The sequence below is a fragment of the Notechis scutatus genome, chromosome 8 (genome assembly GCF_049901735.1).
Source record: "Notechis scutatus isolate UNSWTSFEM ecotype Mainland chromosome 8, rNotScu1.2, whole genome shotgun sequence".
Lineage (NCBI taxonomy): Eukaryota > Metazoa > Chordata > Lepidosauria > Squamata > Elapidae > Notechis > Notechis scutatus.
Genome location: NC_142016.1, coordinates 5764102 through 5786925, shown reverse-complemented (window position 1 = coordinate 5786925; position 22824 = coordinate 5764102). Strand labels below are relative to the sequence as shown.

Here is a 22824-nt window from a genome sequence, read left to right as displayed (position 1 = left end):
CTAATCTCATGAAATGACCAGCTTTTCTCCACATGGAAACTGAAGAGAAATGGCAGAGTGACATAGAAGGGACTAGATTTGTAACTGAGTCCTCAATCTCTCGAGTTAAACTGCAGTTCCCAAATCTTTGGGAGGAATTTTAAAATCTTAGAATTGGGGAAGATACTTAAGTCAACTTCCTCTTCAGTTTAGCAAACTAAATTTTAAAAAATCCCTAATCATTGGACTTCCGGTTTGAGCTTCTTCAGCGACAGACCGAAACCTCGTCTCTGCGAGGCTTCGATCCATGTTCGCTGCTTGAGCGCCACGAGCCGGCTGGTTTCGGGGCTAAGCCACCCCATAGAGGTGGTGAAGATGGGGGAGACTGCCAGCAGGGTTGAGGAGAACCGCATCTCTCCTCCCCAGCTGGCCATTACTCCCTTTCCCAAAGGCGGTTGCAGCGGTGGTCAGAAATGGCCACCACAAAGAAGAACTCGACCAGAAAAGAATGTGAAGGAGAAAGATAAGAGGAAAAAGTTTTGGTTGACCGGGTCAAACAGCAAAAGCAACAAATAAGGTACCCTGGAATTGAAACTGTTAAAAAACAATAACATTGTTCACTAAGAAGATTTTTTTAAGCTGCGAAGGAGAGAGAAAAAGGAAAAGAGTTGGTTTTCTCCTTTTCCTATACTGACAGCTAAGAGACTTAAGCAAGAAATTGGAAAAAAATCCACTTTGACATCAATAGGCATTTAATGCTGAAAATAAGAAGTCAAAGGGATAATAAAGATTTCTGGATAATTAAAAGCTTTTGAAAACAGGAAAGGAGAGAAAAAGAATTAAAGGGTAGGATCTGGAAGGGAGGAGACTGCCTGGAATTAAAAAAGAACTTACAGCAAAATCTCAACAAGACTTCCAAAAGATACATTCTAACTGAAATATCACAACAAAAACCCCAGGAAAAGAAAGTCGAAAAAGAAATAAGAAGATATAACTCGGGACTATCTGGATTACTTGATGATTTCTGGATTCTTGGTTATTGTTTTGAATGACTAAAATCAATTGAGTGGTTGTTTAAAACTGTTTAAAATGGCTCCACTTTTAGAAGAACTGAAAATGGAACTTGAAAAGAAGATGCACAAGAAGGGAGAGGTTCTTTTGGCTTAATATTTCAGTTTTTAGAAATGGAGATTTGGAATTATGAGAAACAACAAGAAATGCCTGCAGAACAAGAAGATTGCAACAAAGAAGAAGCCATCTTTAATGAACAAGTAATCTTAGGTGGGGGGGGGGGAAGGAAAGCGGGGAAAGAGAATGGAAAGTTTAAGATTGGGAAAAACAACTCCAAAAAAAAAAAGAGTGAAAAATAAGTATAAAATCAGAAAGCAACAGAAGAGGGAAATGCAGAAGAGAGAATTAGAACTAGAGAGACAAGGGGTAAAAAGGGAGGGAGAAGATGAGAGGGAAGAAAGAAAGGAAAAGAAGTTATAAAGGACAGAAGCAAAATATAGAGAAACAGGGCCTATTTAGAGATAATGGGTGAAAACTTAATGGAAAAAGGGATTCTGCAAAGGTACATAAGATAGTATGGTTATATTAGAAGCAGAAATAATTTTAGAAAATATGAAACAATGTATGATTAAAATGTCTGATAAAATAGCTATCGTAATTCAGTGGAATGCTTGTCAATAAATAAATGTAACAAAATGAATATTTAATTATTTACAAAACATATGTGAAGAGAAATAAGGGAAAAATTAATTATGGAGATTATATGTGTCTTTAAGGAACTATGATATTTAATTGAAAAGAAGTGTTAAAGATGTTAAGATTTTAATGATTATTAATGATAGAACTGAATTGGAATGGAATGAGGGTTTATAATTACATGTATTTATAATTTTGTTTAAAGAATATAGTGTGTATTATAAGAATGTACCAAGCAGAATTCGATTGGAAGTTATGTATTATGTATTATATTGAAGGTCATAAACTTAAGGTATATATTGAAGTTTAAATAAGAATTGAATGGATGTACCGTATTTGCCGGCGTATAAGATGACTTTTTTGCCCTGAAAAACATGCCTCCAAGTGGGGGGGTTGTCTTATACGCCGGCAAATACGGTATATCCACTGCCGGCTTTCAGATGTTTGTGGGATGCAGCGAAGGCGCCTCTGGCTTCCCAGATCCCCCGTGTCGCTTCCGCCAAGGCCTCCCCGCATCTCTGAATCAGGTTCGAATCCCGCTCGCCTCGCTCCGCCCAAGGCTGCAGCGACTGGGGGGAGCGAGAGCGTGGGTCGCTCCTGTCGCCCCAGGCAGGGCCATGTGAAGGCTGCCCACCTTCCTCCTCCTCCCACAGCCCCTGGCACTCTGCCCTGCCACTGCAGCCCCCGGGATTTCTGGAGGGCGTTTCCGGTGACCCCGCCGGGATCATTTGGCTGACCTAGCGGACGCGTTGCAAGAGGACTCTGTTGCGGGAAAGCCCGAGGGACTCCGCCGGGAAGGGCCAGGGTTCTGGAGTAACGCCTGCCTACTCCAAGACACGCTCCTTTAGACAGTCCATCTAAGAGAGTTCAAACATCCTTCACTCCCAACACAGAATAACATACACACTGTGTAAATATTAGATGATTAGTTACCGTATTTGCCGGCGTATAAGGTGACTTTTTTGCCCTGAAAAACATGCCTCCAAGTGGGGGGGTCGTCTTATACGCCCAGTCGTCTTATACGCCGGCAAATACGGTAATTAAAAGATATAAAGGTGTCATACTCCTATTAGTAACTACAGGAGAAAATTTGTCTAATGAGAAAAGATAATATGAAATTGAAACAGAACAGACAAAAGTATAAATATAATGATTTGAATTGAGATGAGATAATCAAAATAAAATTGAGAAAATTAAGAGAGGGGAAAAACTATATAGAAAATGTAAAATAGTATAAGATATGGAATAGAATACAAAAAGGAGCATGAAATTGAGTTTTGTGTCTGTATAAAGAAGTTCAACCCGGGACCATGCTATTTTCAAAAAAGATGTTTTACTTGTATTTTGTATGTGTGAAAACCCAAATAAAACTTTATTTTAAAAAAAATCCCTAATCATTGATTATCTAGTCTCTCCTTCAACCAATCCAATGAGAAGGAATTCACTACCTCCTTAGGGATTGTTTTCTTTGCCAAGTGTTTTTTTTTTAATTGGGATTTTTCCCCCCCCTAACATTCAGTCACAATTGCCCTCTTTATAATGTATATCCATTATTCTCTGCCCGGAATGAATGAAAACAGGATTCAGCTTCTTTCTGAGATTGCAGTGAGAAACTTGTGTTACTTTGGAGTCAGATCAAAATCAGAAGGAATCTGGTGGCGCCTTTACAGACCAATATATATTATTAAAAATCATATATGTCGTCCTCAACTTACAACCACAATTGAGCCCAACATTTCTGTTGCTAAACAAGACAGTTGTTAAATGAGTTTTGCCCCATTTTATGACCTTTCTTGACACAGATGTTGTGAATTACTGCAGTTGTTACATGGTTACTAAGTGAATCTGGCTTCTCCATTGATTTTGCTTATCAGAAATTCACATATCGTGATCTCATGACCCTGGGACACTGCAACTCTCATAAATACATGCCAGTTACCAAATGTCTGAATTTGGGGATGCTCTTAAGGATATAACTGTGAAAAATGGTCATAAAACATTCTTTTCAGGGCCACTGTAACTTTGAACAGCCACTAAATGAATCGTGCAAGTTGAGGACTATCTGTACACACTTGTCTTATGAATAAAAGTTATTAATCTTAAAAAGATGTTACCTGCCTTCTCATTTCTAGATGATCCTTGTTTGGTACCTGAAGAATGTTGTAATGTTACCTTCCTCCAGCCCTTTCTTTTCTAAACTTTCCCAATTCTAAAACACAAATCTAGTCTTATTTGTAGCTGTTCTTTCTGTTCCCCGTCCTGTTTTGCCCTCCCCCAAATACAGGCTCCATTTCATAGTTTTCCATACAGAGGACTTTCATGATGTTTTGAGAATCTGGGATGGGCCAGTGGAGAAGAGCATCCTCCTGAAAGAAGTTAGTGGTTCTGTCTTGCCCAGTGACGTTCACAGCACCTTCAACTTGGTGGTCCTTCAGTTCAACACGGACTTTTTCACCAGTAAACAGGGCTTTGCCATTCAGTTTTCAGGTAACTTTCACAGGTGTCATCTGGTCTGTGGGCTCCGGAGGATTAAAACAGGATGACAATTTCATAAATATTTTCAGCTCTCTACAACTCTGCCTGGTAACCTGTGTGAAACATAACCCCTAAATTTATTAATTTCAGCATTCATAACATACCAATTCCTCAGCAATTTTTCTCTCAATTCCTCAGCAATTTTTCTCTCAATAGTCATGCAATTGGGTGAACAAGAATTTGCACTAGAAGTGATTTAAAAGGAGGAAGGGAATTTTAAAGAAAGTCTCTCAGATAGCATATAGCAGGCCTGTCAAACACACCTGGTTTAGTGAAGGGGGAAAAAGTCCCAATACATCATGTGATGCCACTGTAACAACATGAGTTTGACACTCCTGGAATATAGCATTGCATTTTTAGTGATGAAAAGCTAAGTGAGTAGGCATGATTGATCTAGCTTTTCACTTTGCTGTCCTCTCTCCAAAGGTGTGCAGCTTGCTTGTTTCTCACATTTAAATCTCAGGGAGATTTACATTGACCTTTTCTGGTGTTAGCATCATTCCCAAGGCGAAGTCCTTGAGAAATTAATGGAGAGTTTCTTCTCCTTCTGGAGAAATTCAGAGAAACTATCCATTCTCCACTCAGAGATTTAGTGGAGGATGCAAAGGACCACTGAGGCAGCTGTTCTCTATATATAGTTAATCCAGAATAGCAACATAATTGTGGAACAGAATGGCTGGAGATGCATGATATAATATTTGTACCAAGACTATTTAAATAATCTTAATATTTAACATTATTTAATATCCTACATTGACATATTTAATGTTAAATATTAAAAGAACACTAAAACTAAAACTGACATTTGGAAAGGCCAAATAGATATGCCTTTATGTGTATTTTTTTAAACCAAAAGATTAAGAGAGCAACCAAAGCTGGAGGATTAAAGCATTCCATACTTTGGGAAACCCTTCCAGTGAACTAAGCCATTGCACCAGAGGGCTCTTCAAAGGGATCATTTCTGCATATTTTAATACTTCAGCAGGCTTGCAATATAATATGTTGTCCCTAACATAGTCAAGCCTTAAGCCATCCAATGCTTTAAAGGTTAAGACCAATTTCTGAACTGAACTTAGCAAACAACCACTTTCTCTGCCACATTTGCATTAACAGAAGTTTTAAAACCTTCCTCGTCCTACGTATAACAAATTGAACCAATCTATGAGATAGTGGTTAAGGTACTCCAGTTTGTGGTTAAAGCATCAAGCCAGAAGCCAGAGGCTGGGAGCCTTGCCTCCGGCACAAAAACAGCTGAACGACCTTGGGCTAGTCGTTTTCTCTCAGCCCTAAAAAGGAGGCAATGACAAAACCACTTCTGAAAAAACTCATCAAGAAAACTGCAGGGAAAACTGAGAATTGGACGCAATTTAACAGAAGGAAAAAAAAATACAGAGTCAAGGTAGGGGGATAATTGCTTCCATCCAACTAATGCTGAAAGATTTATAGCTACAAAACTAGTGGGGTTAATCAAATGTCCGACTTGTTACTGACTTGTTACTGAAGATCTTGGGAAAGCACAGAGCCCAAGAAATACCCTGCAAGCTAATTTTTCAGTGGAGCAAAAGACATTTCAGAACAGGCTGCACTGCAATTCTCAGGCCAGAATGATGACTAATCATCAGCATTTTAAATTGCCTCAAAGGGTTCCTGCCCATTATCTGTCTTAGGAAAAATATAAGCAAAATAGCTTCTTTCTAGAAATTAGATTTTTTTAAAAATAGCAATAGAGCCAAGTGTTAGTGAGGTATTTGGATGGATAGATGAATGGATAAAAATATTATGAAAGAAATAGTTGAACAGTGACTACAATAACAAACAGCACTGGTTTTTGTAAGAAATGAGGCCGAGACTGTGGGTGTCAGAATCAACAGACTAAAAGCCAATGAAACTGAAGTGCAGGCCCCTGGAGTCAGAGTACCTATTGCTTAACCAGATCTTCCTTTTCTTCCTGGAGTGAGGATTCATTTTCCAGGGACTAGACCAGTGTTTCCCAACCTCAGCAACTTTAAGATATCCAGACTTCAATTCCAAGAATTCCCCATCCAGCATTCTCAAATACATGCTACTAAGTTGCCAAGCTTGAAAAATACTGGACTAGATACTATCATTCTGGTTGGTTTGTTCATTCATGAAGCCAATATTTGCTTCTTTGTTGACCTATGATCTGTGAATTATACATACTGAAAAAAAATCTGCAGACATACATTGATTTATCTCAGCTGCATTTGTGTCAGAATCTAGATCAAGATAAAGCCAAGTGCATTTATCTGCAAATGAAGAACCAAATTATTGGCAAGAACTTTCTAGTAACCCATTTTCACTGTCCACATTTTGGCAAAGGTTTGATAAGTTCTAGAATTAGACATACTGGTCGCCAAAAAAAAAAAAAAAGTCTTGTTTCTCCATCAGCAGCTTTAATTGAATTGGTCCCATCTGACTCTATTTTTCTTCCACTGCTATTCTAGTGATCGCTACTCTAGTTTTATTGCTTTAAAAAAATCTCAGACTTTTCTATTAAAAACTACTTATTTTAAACCCCTGAGCTTTAAAAAGAAAAGGAAGACAGCATTTTAGACAGCATTCAAGACACCCTGATACATCTGTAAAAGAATTGAACCTACCATTTCTGCTAAAAGCAGAATTCTCTCAGTCACAAGGTGTAGGAGGAGGGGAGGAAGACAACGTCCACATTATAATTTATTGGATAGCATAGACATCATAGGCTTATAGCTGAATGCCAGGTAAAATTAACAGATGGTTAGATGTAATAAGATGTAATAAGCAAAGGGGAAAGTGTGCTGAAATATACATACATCTGATCTTCATGCAACAGACTTAGATTTGTTAATCCCTACAGCCTTTTCCAGCTGGAGAAAGAAAAGTTTGAAATCAGTAATATGTGTTTAAGCATGCATCCTGCTCCAATTCTTCCATATGTGTGCTCACTGTAGCTCAAAGGAAGTTTGTGCATGTGCAAAGTCTTTTCTCATTGTCAGGGTTTCCACCCCCGGGCTATAATGATGCAAATAATCCTAAAACACTTGCAAAATACACTGCATTAAGTATCAGTGCCTTACGAGAGGGAGTTTTCATGAGCATTTGATATGTTTTAGCTACTTGGCTGCTACCACCTCACTTATTAGACCATTTAACACACAGGTAGTCCTTGACTTATAACCAATTGACTGTTCACATTGTTGACAGGCTTGGAACGTTCCTTTCTGGCTGTCATAAAACACTGTGCCACTCCACCCCATGGTTACATGACCACATTTCAGGTGCTTGGCAGCCATCTCTCATTTGCAGCTATTTGCAAAGTGCCCTGCAATGATGTGATCATTGTTCACAGTCTTCTCTGCTGGCTTCCCTAAGAAGTCAGTGGGGAAGCCAACAGGAACAGTTGCAAGTGGAGGGGATGGAGGGATGGATTCCTGCAGCCTCCTGAAGGATTGCCCCTCCTTGAACAGAGGAAAGCTGAAATTCTTTGGCACATGGCAAGAACATTTGAGAGCAAAAGAGCTATCAGCTGGGAGGATTTCAGCTTTATGCAGAGCTGAAACCCTCTGTCAGGCAGCTCTTTCCCTCTCAAAAAGCTGCTGCCCACAGGCAGCTCTCTTGCTTTGTCCATTTGACAATCTGGATGATTATTTAACAACCACAATTGGGAATGCTGGGATTGTGGTTGTTGAGCAAAGGAGTCATGTAGGCATCTCCCTTAATGACTGTTTTACCCAACAACTGAGATTCCTAACCCAATGTATTAAGTAAGGAGTATCTGCAGATGTTTCTTTTCTAGTTTTGTGGTCTGAAAAATAGTGACAATGATATAAACCCAGGATCCTTTGTGTTTTGACCAGTTTGGAGAAAAATAGGGAATTAACACACTTTATGTTTTCAGAAGGTGATAGTAACCATGGTGGTGCAGTAGTTAGAATACAGTATTGCCGGCTAATTCTGCTGACTGCTGATTGCCAGCAGTTTGGCAATTTGATTCTCACTGACTCAAGGTTGACTCAACCTTCCATCCTTCCAAGGTCAGTAAAATGAGGACTCAGATTATTGAGGGTAATATGCTGAGACTGTAAACTGCTTAGAGAGGGCTGTAAAGCATAATGAAGTGGTATATAACTCTAAGTGCTATTGCTATTCTATTTGCTTGGACCATAGAGCCTGGTACTGGTAATACTAATATTAAATATTAATATTAAATATTATTAATATTATATCTCTGCTATTATATTATATTATATAATATTATATCTTAATATTAAGATATTTAGTGCACAACCTCCATTTGATGACTTGCTGTCTCTAATCTGTCTTAATTTTGCCCTAATTTTTTTCCTTCTGTCCGCCCACTGCTTTATACCTTGCCTAAAGAGTTTTGGTTGATCCTAAAGTAATATCTGCTAATAGCTCTTTGTAGATATATGTGGCTTTGTGAAGTAAGCAGGATTGCATTGTTTTTCTTAAATGCTGATTCAGCCAGCAAAAAATAGACTTCTACAGAATGTTTGAAGATGGAAAAAAGCTTATATGATTTATTAGCTAAAACTAGCATTGTATTTCAAAGAAGAAATTGTAGCTTGGCCAGGAACAAATTTCTGAGTGACCTCATAGGGTAGCAGTAAAGGGAATATAAGGAAATATGCACAAACCGCTTTGAATTACAGATGGATGCCCATGGCCTTCTGAAGCTCTGAACTTCTGAAGGACTGGGCAAAAAGATTGGATGGACAATTGCACTGAATTTCTCCAGGAAAAATTTCCCGATTTCTTAAGTGCAAAACTCCATCATATGGTCTTAGAACAGCATAGCTCCTGAAAAGCCTTCTTGGAAGTGTTCCTTTTGATCTTTTCCTTTGGAATTTACTTGAAAGATAGAAACACAGGGAGTCATGTTTTACTATTCCTGTGTTCATCTGCAGTTAAGCATACCTGGCCTAATTTAGCCATTCAAATGAAATTAAACTGCTTACAAATATCAATATCTGTCTTCCTGTATTCTTTTTGATGACTGAAGAACACTCATGGCATCATCCAAAATGCTGCAGTGGAAGAGAGGAAAATGAGACCATGTGAGATGCCACCAGTTACACCATTAGCATTGTCCTCCATGATGGACAATGATGGACTTGGTGGATTCCATATTGCCTTCTTTGTTTGGCGCTTTCTGCTTTGTTTCCCTCCGAAGCCATCCTTGCTCTAATTATATGCAAGATGGCTGCTATTCGAATCCCGAGCTCCTCCAGGAAATGCAGTGTACTATGCTCACCATGAATGTCATGCCATAGCTTCAGAGTTTATGGACTAATTGGAAAAAAAATATCAATGAATAATTGTTCCCTTGGTTCATCCCTTTCCCTGACTTTTTGTTCTTAGTGTCCACTGCCACTTCCTGCAATGATCCTGGGATCCCACAGAATGGGAGCCGGAGCGGAGACAGCAAGGAGGCAGGAGACAACATTATTTTCCAGTGTGATCCAGGATACACCTTGCAGGGTGATGCCAAGATCAGCTGTGTGCAGATCGAGAACAGGTTCTTCTGGCAGCCTGACCCGCCCACTTGCATAGGTACAGAAACTGTAGCAGGGAGCTGAAAATGTGGGGCTAGAACAGACCCATGGTTGCAAATTGGAGCAAATGAGACTGTCATCTGATCAAAGCTTTCCTTCTTAAGGTTCAGATATTGAATTGGTTATGCTGGGGCACTTTGCCCTTTTCCCTCTCCTGTGTTAAGAGTCAGTGTTAAGCAGAAGGTACTTTTAGAGTGATAGAGGAGACATCTAAGCAACTTCTAGGATGGGATACAGAGTAGCCCTTCGGTGGTCCCAATCAAGGAAAATAGAGTGAAATATATTCCTTTTGTAAACTAACTTAAGAATATGTTTTCTGTCCCACTCCAATGTTGTTTCTCTTCTTTTAGTGAAGGGATCTCCAAACTCAGCAACTTTAAGGCTTATGGACCAACTCCCAGCCATTTGCATGGCTGGCTAGGGAATTCTGGAAGCTGAAATCCACAAGTCTTAAAGTTGCCAAATTTGGGGAGCCCTGTTTTAGTGGAAGGCAGTCTTGGGCTTCTTTATTTTAAGGCGAGCAACTTAATAACATGATACATCCCTAGCAGAGTGGGAAATGGGTAACTGGATGTGAACAGTTCCATCAGGATGGAGATTTATATTCTTTAGGCCGGTGGTCGCCAACCGGTGGGCTGCGGCCCACTGGTGGGCCATGAGAAATGGTAGGCCGCAGAGAAATCTCACCCCCAGAGCACCCCCAAAAAACAATTAATCCAGGCTGCGCAGAAACAAGGCTGCTCAGCCCACAGGGCCCGTGGAAACCCTTCCCGCCCACTCACTCCTTACCAGGTAAACTTGTCTGCTAAGTTGCTATTTTTCCTTTTTCCGACCATCATCTGTTCTGCTGTGCCAGGAGATTTAGATTAGCTAGGAAGCAGGAAATGGTTGGATTTCTTGCTTTCTAGCTAAGCACAGCCGAACCTCTCTTAGGACTGAAGGTTTGCTTGCAAGCAAATTCAGTGCAGACTCACTGCAAGCAAATTTGAGAGACTGAGCTAGCCGATGGCAGATAGATAGATCACTGAATGATTCTGTGAGCAATTCAATCTGCCTGCTTTGCCTGATTTTGGATCAAAGTTGCTTTTTTTTAATAAAAAATTCAATATTTACATGCATGGTGTGTTGTGAGTTAATTTTGTGAGTTTGCTTGCAAGCAAATTTTATGTGACAGGCTGAGCTAGCCAATGGTAGATAGATAGATTTCTGAATGAATCTGTGATTCTGTGAGCAACTCAATCTGCCTGCCTGCTTTGCCTGATTTTGGGTAAAAGTTGCTCTTTTTTATAAAAAAAATCAATATTTATATAAATATAATATTTACATACAAGCATACCCTTTTTATGAATGAGCTAACTTCTAGTTTTGAAGCCTCGTTAAGCTTATCTGGATTTAGTTATATGCTTAAGCTGAGGAGTAGGACTGGAAAAAAGAGTTAGTTTGGTAGTGGTTGAGGCACCGGGCTAGGAACTGGGAGACTGTGAGTTCTAGTCTTTGCTTAGGCACAAAGCCTGGGTGACTTTGAGCCGGTCACTTTCTCTCAGCCCTAGGAAGGAGGCAAGGACAAAAACTTCTGAAAATGTTGCCAAGAAAATTGCTAAGACTTATCCAAGCAGTTGCCAGGAGCCAAAACTGACTCAAAGGCGTGTGCACGTACATGTGTACCTGCTTTCAAAACTTGGGTGTATGTCATGTAAAAAGCACAATGAAATTAACTTCAAAGTAAGCAACAACAAAAAAAAGTTTTAGTGTCATTTTTACAAAAAAAAAATGGCCTGTAATTTAGTCCAAGGTTCACAGACCATCAGCAAGTTATCAGGGTGTGTCAGGAATGGGGACAAGCTTTGCATAATTTTATGAAAATTGGTTAAGCTAGCCATGCATTTTCTCAAGCAAAGCAGAAGTGAAGGGAGATTTTGGGGGGGTGTGGGGAATAAAGTTTGAAAGTATTCTCACTTCGCTGCACAAGCCATGGTTAAATGCAAGCGAAGACACAGTCTTAGACTGCCTCAGGTTTAAAGCCTTAATTTGTCCTAAATGCATGCATAGGTTGTCTGAGGAGTCTTTCAAAAGAGAGTGTACAAAACAAGCTATGGTTCTGCTCTCTCCTCTCCTCCTTTAGCACCTTGTGGTGGGATCCTGGCAGGACCTTCGGGGGTTATCTTGTCCCCCAGTTACCCAGAGCCTTACCCTCCAGGAAAAGAGTGTGATTGGAAGCTGACCGTCTCACCGGATTATGTCATTGCTCTGGTGTTTCACACGTAAGTGCCTCAGATGCCCTTATTTTAAGTCACGGATGAAATTCAGTAAACTGAGCTGTTGAGTTCTCTCTGAAGAAATCACCTTTCTGTGGGGAAAGCTAGCAGGATTCCACCCAGAAGTGGGATCTGGGACTGGATCTGACCAGAAGCAAAACAAAGTCGGCAGAAGAAAGTGATAGTGTACATGCATGGACAAAATGAACTAGCAATCTTAGGCTGCCAGAACTCTTCCGTGTTAAAAAGCATTGTAGATTTCCTTGACTATGTACACCATACACTAAAAAAAAACCACCAACAACAATCTTTCTGTATTATTACTGTCTGTGAAAGTTTCCAAACAAAGAGGGGATTGATTCACAGACACCAGAATCAATTACATCAACAGATAGTTGCAACCTTCTCTATTATCTGGGAAAAGGCCTGCCTTGATACAGGATCATAGGAAGACTGTTGGGAAAAAAAAGTCAAAATGTCTCTGCCCCAAAGTGAATATTGGTCAAAAATAGGGAGTAGTTCAGCTAGGCATCCAGAGGATAATCACATGACCTCAAGAGTGTGTGCAACATTTTGTAATGACCATCAAGGCTGTCATAATTCTGGATCATCATTAAATGTTGCAAGTTGAGCAGTACCTGTAAAAACCTGGATGGAAGCACATTATTATACAAATCTGATTTTGCTTCCTTCATAAAATATTCATTTCTTGAATCAGACTACATTTTCTTATAGGATTCCCACATCTTAAAGTTCCCAACCTTAAGTAAACATAACACCAAAGTATACAAACTAATCTACATGCTGTAGTTTTCACTACTGATGCATAACCCGAACTCTGATTTTGCAGTGAAACACAACTGTGAGATTCACTACAGCAGTTTTCAAGTCTACACTGCTTTTTGCATCATAACATTTTCTGCAAATCATTCTGCATTTAAGCCTACAACCTGGTATTATCTACTTACAAAAGTATATATAAAATTATAAATTCATATTACAATCAACACACATCTGCAGCAACCACTATTTATATCTATTTATTCATCAATACACTGAACAACAAGGGGGCATTACAATTCCTGCTCTTTGTTGATTTATTCACTAGGTATTCATTTATTCTCACTCTTGTTTTTTTCTTTAAAATTTTGCAATATTTTAATTAAATTTATTATCATATTTTACTAAATATTTAAGGAGCATGCAAGCTAATACAAATTAATGAGTAAGAAAAAACCCCAAAGAAAATACTAAAAGTGCATGAAAGGAAAATATATAAAAAGAAAAAGGAAAGAAGAAAAGAAATAAAGATTTAAAGAAGTAACATCCAGTCTACTTAGAACTAGTTAGAAATTATAAAATTACCTCTTCCTCTATGGTTACAGCATAATTCTCTTTTTCTATAATCTGTTTTGTGTAAACATCAAAACCATAAATCATAAGCTCATTTTTTTTCTATTTCACATAAAATGTCTACAAGAAGTTTCCAATAAAGATAGATTCATGCCTTATTTTCATCATTTATAGCTCTACCACTTTCAGAAACCATCCTTCCATACAATTTAAATAACCATCCTTTCATACAATTCGTAGCAATTTGCAATCTATAGCTCTACCACTTTCCATCAACATATAATTTTTTTTCATAATTCAAGCCATTTCACTTTCATCATAAATGTTCTCTGAGTCCACAAACATGCAATACTTTTCTTATATTCATATATTTTTCAATGCCTTCTGAAGAGCAAAAATCTTGTCTGTACACCCTGACATAAAAGCCACTTCCCAAATTTTATTCTTTGCCACCTCTTGTACACAATTAATCAGAATTCTACCAAGTTTTTCCCCAGACATACTTAATAAAATTGTGTAGATTTTCCATTTACTCTTGTTTCCACACCTTCCCCTTTGTATAAAGGAATAACAAGGACATTCCTTTAAGCCCCAGGCACAGTTTCATTTTTAATTTGTCAATTGATTTTATGATATCCAACTCCAAATGATTGTGGGCATCTCACAATACACCAAACAATATGGAAACAATATATTAAAAAGCAGACAATAAAACTATAATTCAGAGAAGAAAAGAAAGAAGTAAGATAATGAACTGGAGTACCAGCAAACATTTCACCAACAATTAGCATCCAGGAAAAGAGAATCTACCACCCTAATGCAAAGCCTGGAGAACAACCAAGGTCTCTGGGGCCTTCTGAAGCATCAATAGCATGGGAGCTATCCAGATCTCTGTGGAACCTCATTACAGATAAAGTCTTCACACACACATTAAACAAAACACACAACTACTCCATAAGCAAACCACATCCATATTTCATGAGTAACCCTATCTATACCTTCACCCTTACTGTTTTTTCAACTTTCTGGCAGCATTTATGACATCTTTTCATCAGCAGAGGCTAGGATGCTAGCATATATAGCAATAATTTTGATTAACATTGTCACAAACATACAGTTCTCTCTCTCTCTCTCTCACACACACACACACACACACACACACACATATATATATATATATATATATATATATATATATATATATATATATATATATACTATAATGTTTTCTGAGGTTCTGCTGGTATTTGTGTGGATCTTTGGTTATGGTTTCTCGCGTAAGATTCAAAGTATCTGCAGCGTTTCGGCGAGGTCCCACTCGCCATCTTCAGGCTGGTGCTTTCGGCTTAGTGCCAGTGCAAGCAGTGGCACTAAGCCGGCTCCAGCCTGAAGATGGCGAGTGGGACCTCGCCGAACTCGTTCCTGTGATACTTTGAATCTTACGCGGAGAAACCCGACAACCAAAGATCCACACACACACACACACACACACACACACACACACACACACACACACACAATATATATATATATATATATATATATATATATATATATATATATATATATATATATATATATATTCCAGCTTTGACATTACTACATATCTGCCCCACATATAGAATTTTTCATTACACTTGAGTCTTTCACTGATTCCCTCTATTTTCATCATAAACATCAAAGCAACCATGTTTTTAAATTATCCTTTTACTATTCCATACATAGAAATTAAAAAAAAAAATCATAAACCAAGTATGCTAAATCAACCGTCCTTTTCCAAGTAAACAGTCACTAGTCACTTCTCTTCTTGGTTCATCAACTGGGACCAATCCATCCATGTCACTTAGCAGACTAACCCAATCACATTCATTTAGAATATTGAACACCTTTTCCTAAACCCTTCCCTGTCTCTTTAATTCTTGTTATATGGTAGCATCTCTCCATCTAACACTTTCAGGATCATGGGTTCCATATTTATGAATAACAGAGATGTGCAAAAGTTTCTCTTCCATATTAGGAGCTGAAGACTGAAAGTGATAACCTTTTCCCAAATTTGCCCTTTTTAATCCTTCTGCTGTGTTTAGTTCTAATCAGCCCTTTGAGGTAGACCAGGCCTGGAAACAAGTTCTACTAGAAATAGTAGAACTTTATTTGACTGATATGAGCTATAATAATGAAATATTGACAGTTATTCCTTCCCTTTCTTTCAACCAAAAGAAGTCAATGTGCCTTGATTTTCAGGGTTAAGCTTACATTTTGCTACCAGTCTCTGAAACCTTCTCCATGATCATTTCTGTGCTCCTCTACACCTCCAGTAAATGCTACTTCAAGTATAAATCTTTATAAAAGGACAACAAAGAACTAAAAGGGTCAGTTGTCAATCTCCCATCAGTAGCAGAAAGCTTGATCTCACACATTTTTTTAATCTGGATTTGTTATAAGGAAAAAGGCTAGATTGTAGAACATATGGGTATTCTAGCCCCTTTAATTAGCAACTGTCTTGAGGTGGGTCTTCCTTGCTGCCTTTGATTCTTTTGCTTAAGCAGTGTTTCTCAAACCTAGTGGCCTTTAGATATGTGCACTTCAACTATTAGAATTCCCTAGTATTGCTACCGTGTTTCTCATAAAATAAGGCCGGGTCTTTTTTTTTTTTTTTGAGCCCCGAAAAAACGGCTAGGACGTCTTTTCAGGTGTGACTTAATTTCCTCCCCCACATGCACCCCAACCTAGAGTGCCCCATGCGCATTCCCCTCACCACGAAGCTGTTTCTATCGGCTGATGGAAGCTCCCCAAAGGCAGAGTCACCAGCTGCTTCTATTGGCGAGTAGAAGCGGCCTCAGAAGCGAGCGCCCACGTACACTCCCCTCACCACAAAGCCACTTCTACCAGCCGATAGAAGCGGCTGGTGACTCTGCCTTTGGGGAGCTTCCATCAGCCGATAGAAACAGCTTCGTGGTGAGGGGAATGCGCATGGGCACTCGCCCCGAGGCCACTTCTACCAGCCAATAGAAGCGGCTGGTGACTCTGCCTTCAGGGAGCTAGTATCGGTAGTAGATTGGGGTATTCTAGCCTAGGCTACCTGCAGGGTGCTCCTAAAGGCAAGTTTTCTCCCTCTCCTTCCCCCCCCCCCATTTCTCTTCACCTCGTGTAGTTTTAACGAACGATGTGAGAAATGGGGAAATGCATGGATTAAATAGGCCTAATTTTGGGGGCGGGGCTTAATTTCACCTCATGCCTAGAAATCATGCTGGGCCTTCCTATTGGTGGAGGCCGTATTGTTGGAGAAACACGGTAGCTAGAGAATTCTGGAAGTTGAAGTCTGCACATCTTAAATTCACTGAGGTTGAGAAACACTGCTCTAAATGTTTCTTAATAGACCTGGCTAAGTCATTGTTGAGCTATGAATATGCATCTGTTCTTGTCTTGCAATGTTTTGCAAATGTCCATTATTGTTCTGAGGTTCAGAGAGTTCCATTATATCACTGGTCTCAGTAGTCAGATACTTGATATACTTAGTTTCCTTTTCTCTTTCCTTTCAGGTTTAATTTGGAACCAGGGTATGATTTCTTGCACATCTATGATGGGCCCAGCTCACTTAGTCCCCTGATTGGGAGTTTCTATGATACCCAAGTACCAGAAAGGATTGAGAGCAGCAGCAACAACCTCTTCCTGGCCTTTCGCAGTGATGCTTCTGTCAGCAATACAGGATTTGTAATCCATTTCACAGGTATGTCACATCTTGTAGTAGATATGCATGTCATCCTTATTGCCTTCCTTCATGTACCTGCGAGCAGATATCAAGTCTCATTTGATCTAGCTTTATTAGCTGCAAAAAAAAATCTATTTCTGCATCTGTGAGTGCTTCTAAATATATTACATAGATATATTGGAGTTCATCTCCATTATCCCCCAGTCATTAGGCCCACTCTTGTAATCTTTGGGTTGACATGGCTTTGTACCCTGGAATTATAGGTGCTGAAGTCAAGTCCAATAATCAAGTAAAAAGCATGCAATAAAGCTGATGCAACCATTTTTGTTATGTGATGAAGTCTGAGAATTAAGCCTATGTACGAATTAGAAAAACACATTTTTGAAAGAAAAGACATCTGCTGGGTGGGGGCATTTTAGGAGTAGGAGGAAATTGTAGAGGTGCCAAACCTGTTTTCTTTTGCCCTTTTCCCATTCCTCCTCTGTATTAGATCAATCCAGTTCCATGCTGGTGACTCTTCAAAGAGCAGAGTGTGCCCTTTTCTATTTCCTTCTGCTTTTTGGTTTCTGCCCTCTTAAAGCACATCTGAAGTTCATCAGGTGCAATACTTTCATGCTACAGTGGGTTTAAAGATGTGCTTGGTACACACAGGCACTTAGCATGCACCAAAGGGAGGGAAGTTGGAGAAAAACTAATTGTATTCTGTGTAGAATGCACTGATTTTATTTTTTAATCTGTTACCTTCTCTTCTTTCCAACCGTAGTTAATTTAAAGTGGAGAAGAAAACTTGTTAAACCTTTCTTTGTTCTTTGGTTCATGAAACAAACATTCTAACTGATGTTGGGATACATATACTTTACTACAAGAGAGATCATCTTAGCACTTCAGTTTGAGCATCTGCCCATGAACAGCAGGTTGATAATGGCAATCTGGCCAGTTGCCATTGTGTTGACTCTTCACATAGAGTAGTGACATTTTGTCACATCAGAAGAAAGTGACATGGGGTGAATCACCTAACTGAAACAGGTGGCCAGTGATTGCTAACACTCCAAATAGACAGGGGTGTGTCCAGCCTTTCTTCTATTTTTCATAGATATGCAAATAAGTGAATGTTTAAAATAAAACAAACTTGCTAGTGGTGTGTTTGTGGGTATGAATGTTTATAAGGGTGGAAAACCACAAGGAAATAAAACTCCTAGATGGAAGACAGCAGCAAAGCAGTTTTGTAGAGTTGCTAAGAAAATGATATAGCTGTGTCTATGTAGTCAGTGGAGGATAGATTCAGGTAAAGAAAAGTTGTATGCCTGGATATACAACCTAAAAATGCTAAGCAGGACCAAACAAAATAAACAAGAAATCCCAGGACACAAGAAATCAAAAAATGCAGCAAGACAGCAAGTAAGATCTTCCTTACTGCTGTCAAGGAAGCTAATTGGGTCCATTCATGTACAAGATCTTTCCCAAACAGATATTCTGGACCTAATAAACACCCCTCATTTAGAAAATCCAAAACATCATTCTGAGAACTAAAAGAGATAAAATGTTTGAGTCTCTCTGTTCTGAATTTATGTTGGGATGTGTGTGAGTGTATCAAAATGTATGTAGCTTAGGATGTACGCAATCCATATGTTTTCACAGTATATTTTATCTCAGTATAAAATGTTTCTTCTCAAGAAAGGGTAGCTTAGAAATTCACTATGTTGTCCACTGCACAGAGAACTTTTCACTACAGGGGGGGAAATGCTCAATTTCAGCAATAAAATGCTACTTCAAAATCAAAGTTTATTGATTGACACCCAACCAGTTAATTTGTAATGGATTCCTTCAAGAACAAATGACTAGTTTTTGCCATTGCTTTTGATGAAGGAAGGGACTGATTAAGTCGAGGCCACATCTGGAAATGCAAGTTTCCTGCTTTTTTCTGTCTCTCTCTCTCCAAAGGATACCTATGCAAATGTTTGTGCCCTTATCTAATCAGAGAGCTGTTCTGCTGGGAGCTAAAAGTGGCATTTTACTCTCATGCATGAAAGGAAAGCTAAATATCCTGAGCATGAGATCAAAGAAATCTGAACTTGCAAAAACTGGAGAACTTGAGGGAAGGAAGGAGGAGGAAAGACAGCCTTCTGGCCAGGATAGTACAACCGAGTTCAGATTCCCTTTGAGACTTCCCTAAGTTTGCTGCCTTCAGGGTTCAGGCAACTGAAGTGACAGGAAAGCATTTGTAATGAACTGAATAATTAAACCAGTTCACTGGTTTCTGTAAGAATTGGGGAACACTGTTGCAGTTCAAAAAAACCAGACCCCATAAAAGAGGAGGTGGAGTTGCACTGTATGTAAAGGACCACTATATTGCTACAGAGATGCATGAAACCAAAGATGAAAACCTCCTAGAATGCATATGGGTCAATATAAAAGAAAAAAAGAATGACATAGCCATGGGTGTATATTATAGGCCACCCAATCAAGCAGAAAAAATAGATGTCCTTTTTGCCAACCAACTAACAAACATATGCAGGAAACACACAACAATAGTAATGTGGGACTTCAATTATTCTGATATCAATTGGAAAACTAATTCTGCACCAAGTGAGAAATCAAATAAGTTCCTAACCAACCTAGCTGACAACTTTACCAAAAGGTAGAGGATGGAACCAGAGGGACAGCCATACTAGACTTAATTCTTACAAACAGAGAAGAAGTGATAGAGGGAGTTGAAACTGCAGGAACCTTGGGTGATAGTGACCATGTCATACTAGAATTTAACATAACACAAACACAAGCAACAGAACATAATGACACCAGAGTCTTGGATTTTAAAAGAGCTGATTTCAATAAACTCAGAGAGAACTTGGGAAAGATTCCATGGATGAAAATCCTAAAGGGGAAAACAACTCAGGAATCTTGGGAAACTCTGAAAAGTACGATCATAGAAGCTCAGACCAGCACAATACCACTGAGAAAGGAAAACAAGAAATCCAAGAAGAAACCAGCATGGCTGCACAAAGATCTCTCTGGCAAATTGAAAGAAAAAAAGGACAAGTACAACAAATGGAAAGAAGGACATACAACTAAGGCAGAATATCAGCAGATAGCCAGAATCTTCAAAGACGAAGTCAGGAAAGCAAAGGCTCAGAATGAACAAAAAAAGTCAAAGAGAATAAAAAATGTTTCTTCCAACATATAAATAACAAGAAAAAAATCAAGGAAACAGTCAGTCCACTAAAGAGAGAAGATGGCAAAGAAGTAACAGGCAACAGAGAGAAAGAAGAACTGCTTAACTCATTCTTTGCATTGATCTTCACGCAAAAAGAAACTATAGCTCAACGTACCAAAAACATAACTGTAAAAGACAGACCAGAAATAAAAGTTAAAATAAGCAAAAAAAATAGTAAGAGAACACCTGTCTGATCTTGATGAACACAAATTACCGGGGCCTGATGGATTACACCCCAGAGTTTTAAAGGAGCTGGCAGAGGTCATCTCAGAACCACGGCACCATATCTTTCAAAAATCCTGAAGCACCAGGGAACTACCAGAGGACTGGAAAAGAGCTGATGTGGTTCCCATCTTCAAAAAAGGAAAACAAAAACAGACCCGGGAAACTATAGACCAATCAGCCTAACATCAATACCCGGGAAGATATTTGAAAATATAATAAAAAAACAGATCTGCCAACATCTAGAAACAAGTAAAGTAATAACTTACAGTCAGCACGAGTTTGTTAAGAACAGATCATGCCTAACCAATCTTATTTCATTCTTCAACATAGTGACTAAATTAGTAGACCAGCAAAATACTGTGGACATAATATATTTAGATTTCAGCAAGGCATTCGACAAAGTAGACCACAATCTACTTCTTAGTAAGCCAGAAAAAAGTGGAATAGATAGCACCACTACTAGATGGACTCACAACTGGCTGACAAACCGTACTCAACAAGTAGTCCTTAATGGGTTTAAGTCTACATGGAGGGAAGTAAGCAGTCAGATGCCACAAGGTTCCGTCTTAGGCCCAATACTCTTCAATATCTTCATTAACGACCTAGATGAGGAAATAGAAGGGGAACTTACCAAATTTGCAGACGATACTAAGCCGTCAGGAATAGTTAACACCCAAGAAGATAGGCTCAAGATCCAGATGGATCTTGACAGACTAGAACACTGGGCCGTATCTAGCAAAATGAAATTCAATATAGAGAAAAGTAAAGTCCTACACTTAGGCAAGAAAAATCAAAAGTACACATATAGACTGGGTGAAACCAGGCTCAATAGCAGTAACTGTGAGAGGGATCTTGGAGTCTTCGTGGACAACCAGCTAAATATTAGCCAACAGTGTGCAGCAGCAGCCAAAAAAGCTAATGCAATCCTAAATTGCATTAACAGAGGGATACAATCGAGATCAAGTGAAGTACTAATACCACTCTATAAAGCCTTAGTAAGACCACATCTAGAGTACTGCATCCAGTTTTGGTCACTACATTATAAAAAAGACGTTGAGACTCTAGAAAAAGTGCAGAGAAGAGCAACCAGGATGATTAGGGGACTGGAGACTAAGGCATATGAAGAACGGTTGCAGGAATTGGGCTTGGCTAGTCTGGTGAAGAGAAGGACCAGGGGAGACATGATAGCAGTCTTCCAATATTTGAGGGGCTGTCACAGAGAGGAAGGGAGTCAAGCTATTTTTCCAAGGCACCTGAAGGCCAGACAAGGAATAATGGATGGAAACTGAACAAGGAGAGATTTAACCTGGAAATAAGGAGAAACTTTCTGACAGTGAGAACAATCAATCAATGGAACAGAAGTTGCCCTCGGAAGTTGTGGGACCGCCATCAGTTGAGACTTTCAAGAAGAGATTGGAGTGCCATTTGTCAGAAATGGTGTAGGGTTTTCCACTTGTGCGGGGGAATGAACTAGATGACCTACAAGGTCCCTTCCAACTCTGATTATCTGTTATCTGTTGTCAGTTGCAAAAACCAACCATTTGTCTCCCACAACACCCAGATTAAAATTGTTTTGAGACTGACATCAACATTCAAGCCAATATCTACTACTGCTAATTGAATGCGTAAGTGGCTCAGTCCAACTAAATGAGTCTGAGGGAAAAAAATCTTCGTTGGGGGAGATTTAGAAAAAGGAAAAGAGCAATTGGGTTGTGAGGAGTTCCTGTTGCTTGTTTGCTTGCTTTCTACCGTGTGTGCAAAACAGCATGGGCAGTGCTGTATGAAATAGACCACCAAAACAAGTCAGCCATTTTTTAACTGATCGTATTGTATGAAACCAGCTTGTGTGGTTATTGTTTTGGTTTAAGCCCAGGTAAGACCCCAAAATAATAAGTTAATTGTGCAAACTGTGGTTCATTTAGGTAAGGGAGAAGCATGTTGCATGAGCATTTCTCTCAACGAATCTGGGCAGTTCTCAGCAATCAAAGAAAAACAAAGTAAAATTAGCAAAACATAAAAGTAAAGATCAAAGATGGCAAGTGAATGAAGGAAGGAAGGGTTCTCAATTTCCTCCATAAAGGTCTAAATGAAGAGTGAACTCTTTGCGGCTCTTCTAAATAATAGCAGCACAGAGGCATCTGGATTGCAGGGCAAATCAGCCATCAATAGGCACATAGAGATAAACCTGCATAGCATTCAAAAGAGACAATCAAAAAGCTGAAAGACCTCAGTATCACCTCACCACCAATCAAACCAGATAAGCAGCAATTA

General features: G+C 39.1%; 1 protein-coding gene across 2 annotated transcripts in view; it reads left to right on the top strand.

Annotated features, from left to right (window-relative positions):
• Window positions 1–22824, top strand: part of CSMD2 (CUB and Sushi multiple domains 2) — a 642692-nt gene that overhangs the window by 473814 nt on the left and 146054 nt on the right. For both annotated transcript variants that reach the window (XM_087970516.1, XM_087970515.1), the window contains 4 exons: window positions 3971–4173; window positions 9604–9795; window positions 11920–12058; window positions 16945–17132. In XM_087970516.1, the coding sequence (XP_087826642.1) occupies window positions 3971–4173; window positions 9604–9795; window positions 11920–12058; window positions 16945–17132 (722 nt within the window). The remainder of the gene's footprint in view (window positions 1–3970; window positions 4174–9603; window positions 9796–11919; window positions 12059–16944; window positions 17133–22824) is intronic.